At 35.9% G+C, this 20,348-nt stretch overlaps 5 protein-coding genes and 1 non-coding gene across 10 annotated transcripts; 4 read left to right on the top strand and 2 right to left on the bottom strand.

Annotated features, from left to right (window-relative positions):
- Nucleotides 1–28: 28 nt before the first annotated feature.
- On the top strand, nucleotides 29–2,421 carry AT1G33270 (Acyl transferase/acyl hydrolase/lysophospholipase superfamily protein). Of its 2 annotated transcripts, NM_103056.5 has the most exons (7): nucleotides 29–764; nucleotides 849–992; nucleotides 1,207–1,279; nucleotides 1,372–1,477; nucleotides 1,559–1,655; nucleotides 1,830–1,925; nucleotides 2,005–2,421. In NM_103056.5, exons 1-7 carry the CDS (start codon nucleotides 327–329, stop codon nucleotides 2,158–2,160), a joined length of 1,110 nt encoding a protein of 369 aa, NP_174597.2. In that variant the 5' UTR covers nucleotides 29–326; the 3' UTR covers nucleotides 2,161–2,421. The 2 variants fall into 2 exon arrangements, with proteins under 2 accessions (NP_174597.2, NP_973957.1); NM_202228.3 differs by having other exon boundaries at nucleotides 63–764; nucleotides 1,559–1,925; nucleotides 2,005–2,404.
- On the bottom strand, nucleotides 2,383–3,889 carry AT1G33265 (Transmembrane proteins 14C). The gene is made up of 4 exons (NM_103055.4): nucleotides 3,588–3,889; nucleotides 3,430–3,494; nucleotides 2,913–3,000; nucleotides 2,383–2,809 (listed from the first exon to the last, which is right to left on the bottom strand). The coding sequence occupies exons 1-4, from the start codon at nucleotides 3,820–3,822 to the stop codon at nucleotides 2,664–2,666; spliced, it is 534 nt and encodes a 177-aa protein (NP_564422.1). The 5' UTR covers nucleotides 3,823–3,889; the 3' UTR covers nucleotides 2,383–2,663.
- Nucleotides 3,890–4,029: 140 nt separating this feature from the next.
- Nucleotides 4,030–6,161, bottom strand: AT1G33260 (Protein kinase superfamily protein). Of its 2 annotated transcripts, none has more exons than NM_103054.4 (2): nucleotides 5,364–6,161; nucleotides 4,030–5,094 (listed from the first exon to the last, which is right to left on the bottom strand). In NM_103054.4, exons 1-2 carry the CDS (start codon nucleotides 5,686–5,688, stop codon nucleotides 4,370–4,372), a joined length of 1,050 nt encoding a protein of 349 aa, NP_564421.3. In that variant the 5' UTR covers nucleotides 5,689–6,161; the 3' UTR covers nucleotides 4,030–4,369. The 2 variants fall into 2 exon arrangements, with proteins under 2 accessions (NP_564421.3, NP_973956.1); NM_202227.1 differs by having other exon boundaries at nucleotides 4,108–5,091; nucleotides 5,364–5,975.
- A 4,530-nt stretch (nucleotides 6,162–10,691) lies between these two features.
- Nucleotides 10,692–13,286, top strand: AT1G33250 (beta-1,3-n-acetylglucosaminyltransferase radical fringe protein, putative (DUF604)). The gene is made up of 3 exons (NM_103053.4): nucleotides 10,692–12,118; nucleotides 12,199–12,750; nucleotides 12,847–13,286. Exons 1-3 carry the CDS (start codon nucleotides 11,138–11,140, stop codon nucleotides 12,958–12,960), a joined length of 1,647 nt encoding a protein of 548 aa, NP_174595.1. The 5' UTR covers nucleotides 10,692–11,137; the 3' UTR covers nucleotides 12,961–13,286.
- Nucleotides 13,287–14,293: 1,007 nt separating this feature from the next.
- AT1G09165 lies at nucleotides 14,294–14,742 on the top strand. The gene has a single exon (NR_143474.1). It is a non-coding gene; the product is annotated as an uncharacterized misc_RNA (transcript).
- A 988-nt stretch (nucleotides 14,743–15,730) lies between these two features.
- On the top strand, nucleotides 15,731–19,123 carry GTL1 (GT-2-like 1). Of its 3 annotated transcripts, NM_103052.4 has the most exons (3): nucleotides 15,731–16,453; nucleotides 16,824–18,285; nucleotides 18,368–19,107. In NM_103052.4, exons 1-3 carry the CDS (start codon nucleotides 16,164–16,166, stop codon nucleotides 18,623–18,625), a joined length of 2,010 nt encoding a protein of 669 aa, NP_174594.1. In that variant the 5' UTR covers nucleotides 15,731–16,163; the 3' UTR covers nucleotides 18,626–19,107. The 3 variants fall into 3 exon arrangements, with proteins under 3 accessions (NP_174594.1, NP_001322396.1, NP_001322395.1); NM_001333032.1 differs by having other exon boundaries at nucleotides 16,824–19,071; NM_001333031.1 differs by lacking the exon at nucleotides 15,731–16,453 and having other exon boundaries at nucleotides 16,549–18,285; nucleotides 18,368–19,123.
- Nucleotides 19,124–20,348: the final 1,225 nt, after the last annotated feature.

The following is a 20,348-nucleotide window of genomic DNA, read 5'->3' as shown; positions in this document are numbered from 1 at the left end:
TTGGTAATTTTAGTTGGTATGGATGAAACAGAAACCGAAATCATCAAATCACATCATATTTACTCTTTTGACCTTCTTAAAATCAGTCCTTAAAATTAGATTCTCTCCAAAAACAGATTGAACAGAGTTTTGATTCAACAGAGTCTCTCTCTGTCGCGAAACGTTGCTTCCTGGGAGAACTATAAAGTTAACAAATTTCTCCACGAAACCATAGAGTCACATCCTCATGAGTGTTTTGTGAGCTGCGATGATCGTGTGATTTTCAAATCCCTAACTTTTCGAAATTCCCAAAACCCTCAAATAATCTGAGTGTGACCCATTAATCCATGGCGATGTCTCTCCGTTCCACTCCATTCATCTCTCTCCGTACGAGAAAAAGCTTTAACCTTTCTCCGAGAATTCTCGCCCTTAGGTTATCATGCTGCTCTGGTGGGTCTTCTCAAAATCAGAACTTTTCTACAGATTCCGAGAACAAGAGATCATTCGCTGTTGCCACCGGTGAGCTTTTCATCGGAATCGCGTCGAGGCTTTTGAAGAGTTCTAATCAAAAGACGCCGCCGATTGATGATGGTGATAGAATAGCTAGTGTAATTGAGGATGAGATTGAGCCAGCGATGATATGGGAACAAAGGGTTAAAGATGTTGAAGCGGAGAAAGAGAGGAGAGTCATTACAAGTCCTGGGTTTAGTTTCTCTGCTGCTGGTCTTTTGTTTCCTTATCATCTTGGAGTTGCTCAGTTGCTTATTGAAAAGGGTTACATAAAGGTTCTTCATTTTCTCATGGATTTGTGTGTTTTAGTAACAGTTATGATTGAGGAAGGAACATGATTTTGTTGTGTGTTGATTCAGGAAACTACTCCTTTAGCAGGATCTTCTGCTGGTGCTATAGTCTGTGCTGTGATAACCTCAGGAGCTACTATGCGAGAAGCCCTTGAAGCTACTAAGGAACTTGCTTATGATTGTCGACGCAATGGCACTGCTTTCCGTCTTGGGGTAATGAGCCTTCTATCTCAGTGTGCTCACAAATATTTACAGCCATAGAGTTGAATAAGTTCCTAGGTGTTGGTCTTGTGCTTTAGATTGTCACTTTGTTAATTTGTTCAAACAATTTCTTATGAGTGAAACACAAGACCCACCAATGTTGCTGTGATGAGTTTGGCTTTAAGTTACATTATAAAGATGTTCATACAAGTCGCTGTGGTTTTAGGCTGTCCTTAGAGAATCCATGGAGAGGTTACTGCCCGATGATATTCACATTAGGTCCAACGGGAGAATTCGTGGTGAGTAACTACGTCTTCTTTCTTCAATTTTGACTCCTCGTGCCTGACTTGTCTTCGGGTCTGACGTTGTTGATCATTCAACTGTATTGTAGTTGCCATCACTCAAGTGTTTTGGAGACCTAGAGGTCTTCTAGTGGATCAGTTCGACTCCAAAAGCGACTTGATAGATGCAGTTTTCACATCTTCTTTTATTCCAGGGTAAATCACTCTCTTGCTTTTGAAACTTTCAGTTTATCCGGAAAACAAAACTTTAACAACCAGAATTAAAAACAAATGCAGATATCTTGCACCAAGGCCTGCAACAATGTTCCGTAATCGACTTTGTGTTGATGGAGGCTTGACATTGTTTATGCCACCAACAGCTGCTGCTAAAACAGTATGATCACAATTGTTGTGTTGTTCTGTTCCCATTCTCTCTTTCTAATGCGTCTGCTCCTTCAGAGTGTGTGGCATTTTAAAAAGTTTGGAAGCCCTTTCATATGTTCATCCATCTTGACTTCTGAACATGTTCCATGGAGCTTAATGAACTTATTGTATAAATCTTTCTCAGGTTCGAGTTTGTGCTTTTTCCGCTAGTAACTTCAAACTAAAGGGTATTGAGATCTGCCCAGATTGCAACCCTTTAAACAGAGCAACATCTAGACAAGTAAGTGCTCAGTTTCTTCTAATGAGATCATTCTCCTTTGGGAGTAAGTGTGTTAATCTTGGTTTTTCTGTGACTTCAGCTATTGAATTGGGCACTTGAGCCAGCAGAGGACGAGGTGTTGGAGAGGCTGTTTGAGTTAGGATACGCAGATGCAGCTACATGGGCTGAGATGAATCCAGTTGAGGGATTGGTCTATGACGATACTCCTACAGCTCAAGAGATTCCTACTAGCTAAGAACTCACGAACTCAATACTATATAACAGTACCATATATTATCGCGGTACAAAATATTCAGATAGTTTTCCAGAAGCTGGCTTTAAAGTCACAGAAAGTTGTAGTTCTTAGATCAAACAAAGTAAATGGTACATCACTTTTAGTCGGAGTTCATACACTTGTTCATCAAAATAACATGTGCTTCGAGGAGTCGCTGTTAAGACCAAACCATTCTCAATAGAGTTGTCCACAAATTTATTCAAACTTTTCTCTTATTACCCCCTTTCTTATTTAGCATTGATCATTCAATTTCAAAAAGTGCCATTAACAAAATCTTGAATGGGAGATGCATATTTCTCTAATTTAGCAACAACTCTTTATCTGAAAGAAACATTATTCTCTCCACATTAGCCTCACAAACAAAGCTTTGCAATTTATTGGTGTGGGGGCAAAAGCAAAACTGTTCTTGATTCATACTTTTGAGAGCTTTCCTATCTGGTTACAACCTCATGCTCTCATCTAAGCTAAGGTAGAGGTAAAGGGTCGGGTATGGATATAGCAGGTAAACTGTCGTGCATATACGCCATGACAAAGAAGGACAACATGCCGATGGAAAGGAGTAGTAGTGGACCAGCTGGAACTGGTTTCCGAGAAGATGCCAAACGAAATCCTGCAAGAAAGTTGTAGAAAAAAACAGAAAATTCAGTGCAACGAGAAGAGATTCATATGGCATATATGCAAACACAAAACACATCTTCACAAGTCAAGCTTACCGAAGACAGAAGAGAAGAGGAAGGCAGCACCAAGACCTATGGTATCGCCGAGAACTCTTGTCTCTGGTGATTTAGTAAGGAAGTAGGCCTATAAAGAAGAAATTCAAACATTGGCATGCTCAGTAATAAGTGTAATCATTTCAACAGTTGAACAAGAAGATGTGGATGCTTTCAGTGATACAGTCGTGGATCATAAAACCGAGATGGAAAGCACAAAGAGTAAAAAGGAACACAATCATATGTTTTGAAGGAACTAAGGTATGCAACAATAGGAGAAGATTCTAGCAGATCAACTGTTGTAGATAGTTTCTTAAGCCCTCCCTAAAGAGACAAAAACACCATTGTTGTCAAGGAATTGAAATAAAGCTTGCAAGAGAACCACATCAAGAAGAAACAATGACCTGAATATTGCACTAAGTTCCTAACTACCTTCCTCAAAGGACAAAGTTCAGATTTTTAACTCTGTAGTAACTTGAAACTAACACTAAGAATAGAGACAGAGAGAGCAAGATCGTACAGATGCCATAAGAACAGAACCGGTCAAACCCCCAAAGAGAGAACCTTTGCTTCCAGATTTGCTATCTTCAATTTCGGAATACAAAGTTCAAATTTTTTAGTGTATTGAGCCAAAAATCCAGATAAATAATTTGAATTATGAGATCAGTAGTAACTTACAAGCGAAGAGACCGCCTCCTAGAAGAAGTACACCATAAGTAGCAGAGACGACTGGAGCTAGCTCCGACAGCTCCGCCTTGCAGCAGAGACCATTACCTCGTTTAGTCTTCGATTTCTCCGACAACTTAGTAAGTCCCGACCAATTCCGGCCACCATTACTAACACTTCGTCCGAGTTTAGTGCTCCTCACCGACACCAAAGACGGAGATGGTAACGTTAGCGCAAGAGACCACATTGCTTCGTCGAGTTTGTCTCGTCAGTGAAGAGAAATGGATCAAATATGACAAAACAAAATTTAGTTCATCGGTCCGATTCGGTTTGGATTGGGTTATAGAGTACAAAGTTCGGTTCTATTCCCAAATTCGGTTTGATTTGGTTTGGTTTTATCAACTTTTTCAATAACTACGCATCTATTCTTCGGTTCATTTCAGTACAATTGTTTGGTTATCTCGATTTAATTTTGGATAAATTTATAGTAATTTCGGTTTGTTGGTTCCTAACCAAACCGGTTACCGAATTTCATCCAATCATTTGTATTATACATCCACACAGTAACTCTTACAAAATGCAAATCACATGAATGTTGTTTTGCTTGATTACTATACACATCACAAAGCAGAAGAGGAATTTGAATCTTCCTTCTTTCTTTTTGGTTTTTGCAGAATCTCCTATACAACGAAACTCAATCTTCTCAGCAAACGTTTCAGATCTTTCTACTAAGACCTGCAACACAATCACTACCTAAACCTCATCACCTAAAACACACAGGTTAGTTTTATGTATCACTCTTTTTTACCACAACCGAGGAAAGATAGAGACGGTATCTTCTTGTTAAGAGTTTGAACTACTTGAGAAGCAGAGGGTCTCAGCGATGGAGGGCTACGAAGACAGAAAGCAGCCACACGTAGCATTGTCTTAACCTCTTCCAAATCAATACTACCATCCCTGGACAACCTTGGATCCAAGAACTGTCTCACTTTCTCTTCTCCAATATCTCCATTCGAATCAAGAATCTCATGTATCAACGAAGCTGTTGAATGCACCAACATCTCACCTCTCTCAGAACTAACCGCTTCTTTACCCGAAACCAACTCAAGAACCACCACTCCAAACCCATACATATCCATCTTCTTCGAAGCAATACCAGTTCTCAAGTAATGAGGATCTGTGTACCCTGGAGAACCAATCATCATCACTTGCTTGGATCGTGGTGACATAGTTGACGTCGTCTTAGAAGGCTGAACCATAGACGAGAAACCAACTTTAGCTGATCCGAAATCACAAAGCTTGGAGTTGAAATGTTTGTCAAGAAGTATGTTGGAAGATTTGATGTCACCGTGCACAATCTGAGGACTACATTTCTCATGAATATGTTCAATTGCTTGCGCAACCTGAAACGCAATAGCGGTTCTGTTTCTCCATGGTAACACTTGTTTGCTGTTCCGGTTAAGCTTCTCTTGAAGGTTACCTTGAGGAAGGTACTCTAGTAATAGTGCTCCACTTTCTTCTGAAAAATACACAACAAAAACAACAACAACATTAGATTCACACTAAGAATCCACTCAAAAGATAAACAATTTGCAACAAGGAAAAGCTAACCAACTAGTGTAAAAGTGAAACGAATCTACAAAAGAATTGTAATTAGGACAAGACAAGAATAAAGCTCTGTTCTTTAAAGTATTTGACTTTTCATGGATGTTAATAATTCCTAGGACCAGTTCTTGATTAGGGAATTTCAAGAATTTAAAAACGGATTAAGAGAGGAAGGATAGGAACCTGAATCGTCAAAGTAACCAAGAAGCTTAACAATGTGAGGATGTTGAAGACGAAGCAAAATCTCAAGCTCAGACCTAAACACTTGATAAAGACGATGACTACTGACATGAACCTTGAGAGCTGCGTTGATAGAACCAGACACACGAGCTAAGTAGATACTACTATAGCCACCAGTACCAATAAGTCTAGAGAAATTGGAAGTGAGAGACTCAACATCATCCCAGGTATAACAGGTAACACCGGAGACAGAACCAGATTCTGTACTCGTGGGTTTGTTGTTGTCGGTGGTTGTTTCGAAACGGACACAGCTTAAGAAACAAGACATTTTGAGAAAGTGTGAGACTTTTGAGTGAGGATGATAGTAATTTAAGAAGAAGATAAGTGGGTTTCTGGGAAAATGAAGAGGGTTTTTGTAACAGCAGACAAATAAGGGACAAGAGAATCGGAGAATGAAGATCTGGTTTAAGGAATGTGTGTTTGGTGAGGTTTGTGAATAAAGAAGAAGAAGATGAGAAAAATGGTTTTTTTCTTTTGTTTGGGTTTAGAGAAGAGAGAGGCAGAGTTTGACCAGTTTGTGATTAAGAGGAAGATGAAGAAGAAGAAGAAACCTTCCTTAGAAGCTGCACTGACGTTATAACCACTACGATTCAGTGTCTTAAAACACTTTTTTTTTTGCCGTTTTGTTTTTTATATTATCAAATTGCTAATAATACACATATATTTATGGGTATTATTTGCTCACGTATTTAGATTTTGTTTTGTATTGTTTTTGTAGAAAGGTGATTGAAAAGTATCGAATTTTTAAGAGAATTTGTGAGATTTATTGAATGGTAGTGACTAGTGAATGCACTAGGTCTTATGGTTAGTCTTTCGAAGTTGTCACGCCACCGTCAAATACGAATTAATTGGGAAGTTTCAAGATGGGGACCATAATATATGTTGGATTGTTTTGTAAATTATCTCTCACGTGTTAGATAATTTCTCTACTCGATTTTGTTTGTTTGACAAATATGCATTTTATTTATCCATTAAGAAAAATAGTTGGTTCCGTAAATAAATGATAATAAATAAAATAAATAAAAAAACCAAATTAATATTTTCTAGTTTTCAAGTATTTCTTGCTAGATTATCCGTTTTAAAGTTGTTATCTTTGAGAACAAAATATGAAGTTAGCACTTAGCAGCTAGTTTCTTTATTTTATTTCTGAAGTAGAAAGACTTCTAGATTTGAAACCATGTTCATGAATATGAGTAGCTAGGTATGTAGAATTTATCACAAAAAAATGAGCAAATAGATTCTTTCTTTTGAGACTCCACATGACTTTTTTCAAAAAAATATGTAATTTTATGTAGAGTGGTAAGTTATGGATGAAAGCTTTGGTAAGTTATGGATAAAACTCACAAAATCTTTGTTTTTTATAAGTTATAACTAATAAAATTGATAGTTGGCATAAACTAGCGTAACTTTTTATCGCTATGTTAAGAGATAGTTTTTCTCACAAAAAAAAAGAGATATATTTTTTTTATTGTAATCAACTGATAAAACGGTAAGATACATCAAGATATAAACAAAACAAAATATTGTATTTTATCTCTTATTACAATCTTTTTTTTTTTAAATAGTCTGTATTATTTCTCTTTTATCTTTATAATATAATTTTTATGTAAAGTTAGTAAAACATCAGATAAAAAAAAATAATCAGCGGAATCAAGCGATCACTAATACATATTCTTATTACATCTTTAATAGAATCATAAGCGTCGTTTCTACTCAATAGTATATAATATAATTTTTTTTTACAAAACAACCTTTCAAGTTAATTTCGTTTACAAGTTTATCTTTCAAATCCAAATTATGTAAGTTAACTCCACTATCTTTAAAATCACCCACAATACAATTTTCTCATGTAGCGATGACGTGACATTCGATAACTCTGTTTGAAAACATAAAAGTTAATGTAAAAAAACCTTCAATGTAATTTTTTTTGCAAGATAAACATTCATGTCAAATAAATACAGATCAAACCACAATCTGAAAATTTTCATGAAATGTAGCTCTTTTGTGTATCGATGACATAACAGTCGACAACTCATTTAGAGATTTTATAAGTCTATCGAATATATTACTTTAATGCATATAATTTAATTGAGTTATTTATTTAAGTGTTAAATAAAATAAAACAGAACCGATAACCAAACGATTAACCAAAATATCCAGAAACTTAGAAAATATCCAAAATTAATACCCATAACTATAATTAAAAACTCAAAATATTAGTAATTTTTAGAACCAAAACAATCAAATACTTTGAATAATCAAAATATCTAAATATTGTTAGTTATATTTGTCAAAATTAAATACTCAATTTTAATTTTCTTTCTAATATTTTCTTCTTTATATTTTTTTGGTTAATGACGGTTAAATTTGGTTAATTTTAGTTATTTTGAAAGAAACAAACGAACCAGAACAAATATGATAAAATTTTAGTTAGTTACAGTTATTGATTCAAAAATCCTAAATAAATGACTCTTAAAATCTCTACGCATTGCACATGTTCTAAATGAGTTATCGACTGTCATGTTATCGATACACAAAAGAGCTATATTTCATGAGATTTTTCAGATTGTGGTTTGATCCCTATTTATTTGACATGAAAGTATATCTTGCAAAAAAAAATTACATTAAAGTTTTTTTTGCATAAACACTTATATTTTTAAACAGAGTTATCGAATGTCACGTCATCGCTATACGGGAGGACTATATTACGGGTGATTTTAGAGATGGTGGAATTGACTTGCATAATTCGGATTTGGAAGATAAACTTGCAACCGAAATTAACTTGAAGTAACTTGAAGGGTTGGTTTAAACATCCTATAATATAGTAATATATGTTTCGAGTTTTGATGGGATAATTCATTATCTCCTCTAAATCTAATTACTTCATCATTCACTTATTTTATCGATGGCTCATGACAAACTAGAGATCAGAAAAGTGGCGTAAGATTACAAGATATATATCACATCAGATTTCATGGTTTAGCAATTAAAAAAAGAAGTAAAAAGAGGCATAAACGAAACTTTTTGGTTTTCTTCGTCGATATAGTGAAAATACTAGCAAGCAAAAAATAACAAAAAACCATAGCAATATTAGCAACGAAATCTGGTCAACAAATTCGGTAAAGTTTACAAATGATTTGCTAATAGATTTTAACAGCAAATTATGACAGTGTTTCGATCTGTCGGTAATTACTAATTAATTGCTTTTGAAAAAATATTGTTTGCTTTTTCTTTTTAACAAAAAGACGTAAATTTCTCTTGACTTAAAAATCCAATCATATCTAAAGCAACTTTTCGTCATGATTTTCAAAGAGAACAAAACACATGCTCTCGCCAAAAATGTAACTAGGCACCACCACCAACCAGACTGACATAAGATTGCACGAGTACATACATGCATACGAGTATCTTGTTCTTCACTCTCTAACCTAAACTTTAAACAATTCAAACTGTGTAATAATAAATGATGTATATACATTAATTCAACGGCAAAAAACGGTGGGAGAATCATTGTCCCAAGTATATTAAAATACACTTATAGTTTTCTAAGTTTTAATTAATTTTGTATCCAAAGATGTCGTCAAGTAAAGATGTTAGATGGAATGTCGTTGTCTTTCGTTTTCTATATACAAAAAACGTGTAAGGTGGTCTTGTCCTATGCCTTGAGTATTGTACATTTGTGTGTACATACACAAATTTCTCTTGAAATTGACCCCAATATACCCAACCACTCACCGACGCATTTTTCATGCTACATTTTAATTTAATGTGATATTAACAATTCAATGCTATGATTTCTCTAATTATATCATTCTTCACATACATTTCTCATCGTAATTTGTGCGGTCCTTTTTATGAGTTGCGAGAAATAAATTTATAAGACAACAACGAGTAGGTGAGCAGAGTTATTTTTCGGAAATACCGATGTATTGTTTAATGTGGGGAATTAACTCATTGAATTCTAAATCAAGAAGTAGAAAAAAAAAATCTGAAATTAACATGAGTAACTAGGTTTTTATATGTCATACCGTCATCGGCTAATAATATGTATATCATGTTACATTAGGTTGTTTGATAAATTTACTACCCCTAGTGATATAAACTCGATGAGTAGTCCGATTATAGAATTCAGCCAACCTTTATAATTTTGTATAGGGCTAAAACCATTCATTGAAGATCACAAACAATCGCTAGCTATAGCTATATCGTGGCAGAGGGAGATGAGGATGGGGAAACAAACACTCCATGTTGGTCACTAATTTGTAATACAATCTGTGTACAATAACAAATGATCATTACAATAAACGCAAAAATGTACTCGAACACGAGTTCTCATAAATAAACACAATAAAAATTATGCATCCAAACTTTATATTATTTTTCGTTTTTTTGTGATTTTTAAACATTTTTTCTATGTATAAAATTACATGCTAATTTATTGGTGTTTATTTACATGAACATTTGTGTTTATGTAAATCTTCTTCTACTTGTGCAAAATACATTATGTTTTTTAGTTACATTTATATCGATTAGAAAAATACCGACCGAGATAAGAAACATTTTTTAGATCAAACATCGTTTAAATAATGTATAAAAACGTGACGATGTAGAGACAAAGAGAAAGAGAAACAAGAAAGAAGAACAATACAAAAGAAGTAAATGAGAGAAAAATTGAGATTCTCATCTTCTTTTTTTTCTAATCAATTTGTAAGAATTTCAAAGTAGAGTTTAATAGAATCTCTTTACGGTGTTAAAACAGAGATCTACAATTGTATCATGTAAAAATAGAAACCTATAGAAAGCTTTGTATATTATTGTAGAGGCTATTTATACGTTGTTTTTACTAGAAGGAGAAAAAATCCTAAAGTAAGTTTTCAGTTCTGTAAAAATTGGTTTTTCTATTTGTTACTTATTCAGTTAAGTGAACATATATTTTATGTTTATTGATCTGTATCTATATTCTTGAAACAACATAACTTAAAGTTCAAAAAGTTATAAACAGATTTGACGGATTCTAATACCCTGAAATCGTAGGTTTTTATATGTTTTCATAATAAACGTTAGACTATCCTTATTGATGGTCTCTTAACATAACTCTTAGTTAAGAGATATATCTTATATCTAACAAAAGTGTTTTAAGAGACTTTTGTTAGTTATAAGCTATTATAAGACATGTCTCTTAACTTAATAATTGTTTTAAGAAACCATCAATAATGATACTAGAAGAATTTAGAAATAAAAGCGTTTCTTCGAAAAAAAGTAGTCATCTTTCAAAGTTAAATAAAAACAAAAAGGATAATAAAGATGGGATAACGAATCTGAATTCTGACATGACAGTGACGGTTGTTGGGCTTTCCGATAGTACAACCAAATGCCACCTGGGAACTGAAGTGTACATAAATTGGGGTCACCGGACTGTGATGTTTGAGAATCTTTTGTACCATACTGGGCCCATATTAGGCCCGATTACTACAAGCCTAAATTAGATCTAAGCCCATTCACCGAGGCAAAAACTTTTCTTACCAAAATCCGCCCCTAAATTTTGAAAAATCAAAATCAAACCCCTGAAAAGTCAAAGCGACGGCGAAAGGAAGAAGAAGAGAGAGAGAAAAAAACGAGACGACGGTGGCGATCGAAACCCTGTGCCCTAATTTAAACGGAAACTTGGTTCGCCGCCGTTCTGCGTCGCCCGGCGGCGGAAATGTGCGCTTGGGGCGATGCGTTTAATTCTCACCGTCATGTGCTCATTCATTCCTTACCTTTATTCATCTTCTCCTCACCGTCCTTGCTCTTCCCCAATCTCTCGTCCTCCTCCTCGAATCCGTCCTTGTCGTCTCAGTCGTTTCGCCACCGCATTAGTCGCTACCTCCGCTCTTCTTCTCGCTTCCGTCGCTTGGCTTTCTCTCGTCTTCTCACCAACCACTTCCCGTTGTTGGCATCTTCTTAAAGATTGGGAAGACAATCATCTCTGGAACAAACGGTACCATCATCCAATTGTAACTCCTCCTCCGCCGCCGCCGTCGCCGCCGTCTCTTCCAGCTCTTCCGTTATTCGATCATGAATTTAGAAATCGTAGTCTCTCAGAGATTGATAAACTTGATCTGTCTATGAATCACTTGATGTTTGGTATTGCTGGATCTTCACAGCTTTGGGAACGTCGTAAGGAACTTGTGAGATTATGGTGGAAACCTTCTCAGATGCGTGGACATGTCTGGCTTGAAGAGCAAGTTTCTCCTGAGGAAGGTGATGATTCTCTTCCTCCTATAATTGTCTCTGAAGACAGCTCTCGTTTTCGTTACACTAATCCTACTGGTCATCCTTCTGGACTTCGAATCTCTCGTATTGCTATGGAGTCTTTTCGTCTCTCTCTCCCTAATGTTCGGTGGTTTGTTCTTGGTGATGATGATACTATCTTCAATGTTCATAATCTTCTTGCTGTGTTAAGCAAGTATGATCCTTCGGAGATGGTTTATATTGGAAACCCCTCGGAGAGCCACTCTGCTAACTCTTACTTTAGTCATAACATGGCTTTTGGAGGCGGTGGCATTGCCATTAGCTACCCTTTAGCGGAAGCTCTCTCCCGGATTCACGACGATTGTCTCGATAGATACCCGAAGCTATACGGTAGTGATGATCGTCTCCACGCCTGCATCACTGAACTCGGAGTTCCTTTGTCCAGAGAGCCTGGCTTTCACCAGGTATGTTTCATCATCTCTGCTTCTATGATCTCTTGGATCTTCAATCTGATGATAATGCTAATGTTAGGTTTTTGTGACAGTGGGATATTAAGGGAAATGCTCATGGTCTCTTGTCCTCTCATCCTATTGCACCATTTGTCTCAATTCATCACGTTGAAGCTGTTAATCCTCTCTATCCGGGATTATCTACATTAGATAGTTTGAAACTCTTGACAAGAGCTATGAGTTTGGATCCTAGGAGTGTTTTGCAGCGATCGATCTGCTATGATCATACTCACAAACTGACATTTGCGATATCTCTTGGTTATGTTGTACAAGTTTTCCCAAGTATTCTCCTACCACGGGATCTTGAGCGAGCTGAACTTTCTTTCTCTGCTTGGAACGGGATAAGTCAACCCAGTGAGTTTGATCTTGACATAAAGCTTCCAATTTCGTCTCTCTGTAAGAAGCCTATCCTCTTCTTCTTGAAAGAGGTTGGCCAAGAAGGTAATGCTACACTTGGAACGTACTCAAGATCCTTGGTAAAGGATGATTTGAAGACGAAGCTTCTATGTTTTCCACGCTCTCTACCTCTGCACAAAGTGGATAAAATCCAGGTCTCAGGGTTTCCTCTGAGTAAAAATTGGCACTTGGTGAGGTTTTCTTGTTTATCTTTTTATCACCTAATGTTTCTGTCATTTTCTTTATGATTTTGCTAATTGATGATTCTCCACTCTTCTTAACGACAGGCGCCGAGACGGTTGTGTTGCAGAGCAACCCCAACTACTACTAACGAGCCTCTCAGATTAACAGTTGGGCAGTGTGGTAAGATAATTTTGGGTTCCACGATTAGTTCTCAATGAACACTTATGGTGAATACTGGATCTCTCTAAGCATGTTGTTTCAGCTCTATCCTGTACTTGTACATAGGTAAGATCCAGAACCTTGACTGTTGTCTGACCTAGAATGCTAATATGCCCAAAATTGAATTTGTCACTCTTTTGTTTGTTCCATGTTCCACTTTCTTTTTTTGTACATCTGAGATTTCACGAACTCAACATTTCCTGTTGAGAAACGAGTGTAATGTGTACAACAACAAATCTTTACCAGTGAAACCTATCCATCTGTGTGTTAAGTAAGAATGGTTTTGTTTTGTTTTTTCCATATCTACTACATTGGCAATCTTGATATAGCCACATAAATATTTGTGGGTTAAATATATTAAAGAAGAATATATCCACTAGTAGAGGGTGAGGTAAGTGGTCCATAGGATTGTGGATTTAGTGCGGATTTAAGGAAAGGTCTTTGGTTGGATAGATTTTTAAGATGTGTGTGTGTGTTCTAAAACTAAGGGTTTAAAATCAAGAGTGTTGTGGTGTGAGTTGACTTGTCATGAACTCTCTGACACACTGGCAAAGTGAGCCCAGGTTTTGCTAGTTGTTTTGTCGTAAGCCTTGAAATTGACATTATGATGCATCATGGCTTCTATTTAAAGGGGGTCATATAGTTAATGCAATGATCAAAATAGCCCCGAGTTAGATTTTTGGTGAGTTAGTAGTGTAAGTAAATTCTTTGGATTTTGACTTTGTGAGGTATTTATTTATTTGGCTGCCACTGAAATTGTAGATATATTTGTGAGAGGAGGAATATGGATTTTACGTGGGTGTGAAAATTCATGGAATTACAAAAAAAAATATCGCTGGACCATTTTAACTATAAATTTGTTTTGTGACCCCGTCAAAATGATGTTGACTCGTTATCTTTGGTAAGTCCTCGTATGACACAAGTTGGGAAAGTAATGAGTTTGACAACTTGTTGTGTCCTAATAAGATTAGATTTATTGGTAGAGAGAGACGTTGCTTTTGTGTGTTTAAGATTAGTGTGTTAATCAAAGTCTTAATCAAAACTCCCTCATGAGATCTAGATCTCTTATGTAAAAAGAGAGATTCATTCAGTCAGAAATCAAGGAAGGAAACTCCGTGAGCATGTTCTTACCACCTCGTATAATTATATTCTTATTATACTTGTACTAATATTAAAGTTGTATAATTAGGAAAAAAAAGAACATATCACATGTAATAAGTAATAAATATAGTGAAAAAGGAGAGGCATGTGAAAGTGGGGGGAAGAAGAAGAGAAGACAGCTGTGTATCCGCCGCTCTCTCTCTTTCTTTCCCCTTCAAGAAAGTTCTCCACTTCCACCGCCCACCTTCTTCTTCTTCTTCACCTTCTTCTCTAACCATTATTATTAATTAGCATCTTTCATTTTGTTGTTAGAAGGAAATAGTTTGTTTTCCTTTTTTGTGTATAACTAGAAATGAGCGGTGTGTTTTTGTGTAGAGTGTGATTTGGTAATGAAAATGAGTTTTTTTTTTATTTTGTGTATGTTTGTGTAGGTGAGAGGTATTAAAGAGTTGTATAATGTGATAGTATGAGTGTCTGCATCGATGTCTTGAGTTTGCAACTAATTTTAGATATGAGGCTATTCAATTTTTGATTGATCACTTATGTCTATCTTCACCACAGCTTTACTATCTCAAAAAATGTACTTATTTTCATTATTTTTCACCTAATTGTTATAAGGTTTCTTTATTAGTTTGTTATCTTGTACTTTTGTCGAAAATTCTGGTTACCACCAATACATAAAATCATCATCTTGACTTTTGTTTTGATTCACATATATATGTGCAAAGGAAATTAACAGTTTCATTTTTAATTAAAAACCAAACGAGTTACTAAAAAAAAAAGCGATGTCAAGCTATCAACATTTAACTAAACGAATGTCTTATTTTTTGGAGAAAAAAATAAATTCAAAGAACATATCAAAGATCACTTGACGTCACGTTTGTTTATTTATGGGATTTTGCAGACCATGCATGTTCTTGATTCCAAATTATGCCAACATACAAGAATCACTTGTAAAATTGTAGCGTCCAAATGAGTCTAGCAACTTTGTTATCGTGACCAAGCCATCATATCAATTCATGTATGCTAAATTCGCTGCAAATTCAGTAAAAAGTATGTTTAAAATGACATAAACGAAATCTGTTATAGTGTTGGTAGTGAGTGGGTTTGGCTTTGGCTTCGCATAAACTAATGCATGGGTCAGGTTATCGATCCGACCTGCCAAGATAGTTCCGAGTTTAAAATTACATGGTTATGTTAATTAATTATGCACTATGTATGATTCATAAAATAATTTCACTGGCTTTGGACTTACTATTTTTTTCTTTTCTTGACATCACTAAAACACTATTGTTTGATATGTTTCTATAAATGTATTATTTACACAATAACAAAAAAAAAGAGAGAAAGAAACTGTTGAATTGGAGAGGAAAGAGAGTGGGGGGAAAGATGTCAAGGCTGGTCCAGCTCAAATCGGGTAAAAACTATTATCAAATTCCAATTCTGTCCCTCCCTTTCCCCAAAAATCTGATTGTCACATACCCTACCAATCAGACAACGCCACGTGGACACCTTAGACATGATGGTGGGAGAGGACAACAACATGGGAGGCACATGATTTTGTGTTTATTATATTTCTCCAAAACACAATTTTTACCCAAAAACAATTTAATCGGATCACTGAGCAATGAGATGTTTGCGGATCCAAATTTAACTTTTAAAGCCTTCCTTACTCTTTGCTTTATAACAATAATAATAATACACATAAAATTGGATTTAATTAAATAGATGTGGACCTTTTTTTCTAAATAATATAAAAGAAGGAAGAAAATAAAATAAATAAAGAAAAAGAGAGAGTGAAGAAAAGTGGGTTTAACAATAATTTGCTGCAAAGTTAGAAGAGGCTTCAGCTTTATTAACTTCTTGTTTGCTTTCATTCTCTTTCTCTCTATCTATCATCATCATCCTCGTAATCCTCTCCTTTCTCCTTCAGACCCCTCCTAGTTGCTGTTTAAACAAACAAAAAAAGACTGCTTCTCTTTCTTATTTCTCTCATCATCATCATCAATGGTTTTATGAGATTTATATCAAAAAACATTGAGGAGCTAGAGAGAAAGAGAGAGTGTGTGTGTAGAAAAAGATTGAAACATCATCAAGATTGATGGAGCAAGGAGGAGGTGGTGGTGGTAATGAAGTTGTGGAGGAAGCTTCACCTATTAGTTCAAGACCTCCTGCTAACAACTTAGAAGAGCTTATGAGATTCTCAGCCGCCGCGGATGACGGTGGATTAGGAGGTGGAGGTGGAGGAGGAGGAGGAGGAAGTGCTTCTTCTTCATCGGGAAATCGATGGCCGAGAGAAGAAACTTTAGCTCTTCTTCGGATCCGATCCGATATGGATTCTACTTTTCGTGATGCTACTCTCAAAGCTCCTCTTTGGGAACATGTTTCCAGGTCTCTCTTCCTCTCTTCTCTTCCATTTTCATCAATGGTGTTTCTTGATAGAGATCCATTTGCATGTGTTTTTTTTTTGTTAACTTTTTTTTTTTAGTGTTAGGTATATATAAATAGTAATATATTCGAGATCAAAGCATCTTCACCATCCCCAAGAAAAATTAAAAGAACTGTTTGTTTATTACAGAAGTTGGTTCATGAGTTTCTGGGACGTTTTCGATTTTGAAAATCCCAAGACTCTCTTTACTTCCAAAAAAAAAAAAAAAAAATCCGATCGAACAGTAACCATAAAAATTTTCCAGCTAATAACGACAACCAAAAATAAAATAAAACTAGAGAATCTGAATTATTTTCATGTTTTTGGAAACAGGAAGCTATTGGAGTTAGGTTACAAACGAAGTTCAAAGAAATGCAAAGAGAAATTCGAAAACGTTCAGAAATATTACAAACGTACTAAAGAAACTCGCGGTGGTCGTCATGATGGTAAAGCTTACAAGTTCTTCTCTCAGCTTGAAGCTCTCAACACTACTCCTCCTTCATCTTCCCTCGACGTTACTCCTCTCTCCGTCGCTAATCCCATTCTCATGCCTTCTTCTTCTTCTTCTCCATTTCCCGTATTCTCTCAACCGCAACCGCAAACGCAAACGCAACCGCCTCAAACGCATAATGTCTCTTTTACTCCTACTCCACCACCTCTTCCACTTCCTTCAATGGGTCCGATATTTACCGGTGTTACTTTCTCGTCTCATAGCTCATCGACGGCTTCAGGAATGGGGTCTGATGATGATGACGACGATATGGACGTTGATCAGGCTAACATTGCGGGTTCTAGTAGCCGAAAACGCAAACGTGGAAACCGCGGTGGAGGCGGTAAAATGATGGAATTGTTTGAAGGTTTGGTGAGACAAGTAATGCAAAAGCAAGCGGCTATGCAAAGGAGTTTCTTGGAAGCTCTTGAGAAGAGAGAGCAAGAACGTCTTGATCGTGAAGAAGCTTGGAAACGTCAAGAAATGGCTCGGTTAGCTCGAGAACACGAGGTCATGTCTCAAGAACGAGCCGCCTCTGCTTCTCGTGACGCCGCAATCATTTCATTGATTCAGAAAATTACTGGCCATACCATTCAGTTACCTCCTTCTTTGTCATCTCAACCGCCTCCACCGTATCAACCGCCACCCGCGGTCACTAAACGTGTGGCGGAACCACCATTATCAACAGCTCAATCTCAATCACAACAACCAATAATGGCGATTCCACAACAACAAATTCTTCCTCCTCCTCCTCCTTCTCATCCTCACGCTCATCAACCAGAACAGAAACAACAACAACAACCACAACAAGAGATGGTCATGAGCTCGGAACAATCATCATTACCATCATCATCAAGATGGCCAAAGGCAGAGATTCTAGCGCTTATAAACCTGAGAAGTGGAATGGAACCAAGGTACCAAGATAATGTACCTAAAGGACTTCTATGGGAAGAGATCTCAACTTCAATGAAGAGAATGGGATACAACAGAAACGCTAAGAGATGTAAAGAGAAATGGGAAAACATAAACAAATACTACAAGAAAGTTAAAGAAAGCAACAAGAAACGTCCTCAAGATGCTAAGACTTGTCCTTACTTTCACCGCCTCGATCTTCTTTACCGCAACAAAGTACTCGGTAGTGGCGGTGGTTCTAGCACTTCTGGTCTACCTCAAGACCAAAAACAGAGTCCGGTCACTGCGATGAAACCGCCACAAGAAGGACTTGTTAATGTTCAACAAACTCATGGGTCAGCTTCAACTGAGGAAGAAGAGCCTATAGAGGAAAGTCCACAAGGAACAGAAAAGGTACAAACTTTGCTTTTCCTTGTCAAAATGTGATTGGTTTAATGTTCTTTGATAACTGAAATATGATTTGTTGGAATTGAAGCCAGAAGACCTTGTGATGAGAGAGCTGATTCAACAACAACAGCAACTACAACAACAAGAATCAATGATAGGTGAGTATGAAAAGATTGAAGAGTCTCACAATTATAATAACATGGAGGAAGAGGAAGATCAGGAAATGGATGAGGAAGAACTAGACGAGGATGAGAAGTCCGCGGCTTTCGAGATTGCGTTTCAAAGCCCTGCAAACAGAGGAGGCAATGGCCATACGGAACCACCTTTCTTGACAATGGTTCAGTAAAATCAGAATCATTGTTTCAAGAAAATGTACTTATGTGTGCATAGTTTTCTAAACAAAACACCCAAAAACACAAAACACAAACACACACACACACACATCTGACACCACAAACTGAAATATCAAGGTCTCATCGATCTTCGATTTTTCAGTGAATACAATTCTTTTTCACATTCTTTCCCTTTTGTTCTTTTCTTTCTCACTGTCTCTTGTTTGTTTCTTCTTGTTCATTGTTTTCTTCTTCCAACCCCCACATGAACAAAAAACTCTAGCTAAAAGGTCTTTTAGATTATTTTGGAGTTGTAATTTCATCAGCAAGTCTCACACTTTTTTTTTTTCTCTTAAAACATTTGTTGATTGGTTAATTGGGGAATAAAGAGTCTTTATTTTATTTTTTCTTCCTTTAAGGTAAGAATTAGAATCATTTAGTTTATCAGACAAAGATAAACATATATGACTGATTATTACTACTATTTGAATTGATATATGACAAAGATTGGTTTATTCACTTTGCTTTTTTGACTGAGACTCAAAGCCATAAGTAATTGAGAGGAGAAGAAGAAGAGAGAATCTGTGTGTTTTTATGTTTAATCCTTTTTGCGGCGCCCACAAAAACAATCCGATAAGCCATTATTCATTTTTGGTGTCACTATCAATTAAACAGGGTCGCTCAAAGTTTTGTTCTTTTGTTTCAAACTTTATTTTTCTTACAATCAAAAGCATGTGCAGGCTTTTGTACTTACAACGACAAGACTCGTGCCACTCTCATGTTAACTCATTTTTCATCTCTCTGTTTTTTTTCTATAACTTTTTTCTTTACCTTCAAAAAAACTGTATCAAAAAGTAAAAAACTACTCGTGTAAATTTACAAAATAAAAATAATGGTTTGAGAATATAGAAAGATGGATTGAGACAGCATGATCACACCAAAAAAAAATAAAGAAGAAGAAGAAAAAGAAAAGATTCTGTATCTTTTTGATAGAGAGAGTAATAATGGAGGAAATGGGTACAGGTAAGAAAGAGTAAGTACCACTTTGATTGCCAACTTGCTTTCACCTCTTTGTGTCTTAACACAGCTGCCCCAACGTGCAATCATTTTATACATATAAAATGTATGTATCTAATTATACAAAAGATATTATTACAATGTATTTTGTTGTGTATAAAATACACCAATGAGCCTGTCCTACCCATGTGCATTTGTTTTGTTTTCTTTCTTATTAAATTACACTTTCTTCTATCTCTCTTTATTTTATTTTAATTACGTATATTGAGAGTAACCTAAAAAAAGAAAGCCAACATGTGATCTCACCATTAACTCAAAGATTAAGATCTGTGATCACATGTAGTTTCCTTTTTGATTAGTCTTTGCCTTTCTTTTCTTGTCTACAAAACCTTAATGTTCTCTCTGTCTTTAATCTTTTGAAGAGACTAAGGTCATGAATGGTGACATACACCGCACTCAAAACCGCATCACAAATATCAAAATCTTTACATATATATATATATATATATTTATGTATTTTCGTTACTATTTAAACCACACCGCAAAACGCAGTTACCATTCAGACTCTAATTAAATCTCCATTCATTAACCGGTGTACTAGTTGACCATCCAAAAGTTTTTTAAGGCTGAGGAGACTAGACTACAGTTATAGGCCCGGAAATTTTTGGTAAAACCCAAAAAAAAAAAAACGAATCCTTTAGTTGTTTAGTTGTTGATTGG

Source organism: Arabidopsis thaliana (assembly GCF_000001735.4).
Source record: "Arabidopsis thaliana chromosome 1 sequence".
Taxonomy (NCBI): domain Eukaryota; kingdom Viridiplantae; phylum Streptophyta; class Magnoliopsida; order Brassicales; family Brassicaceae; genus Arabidopsis; species Arabidopsis thaliana.
This window is presented reverse-complemented; position numbering and strand designations above follow the sequence as displayed.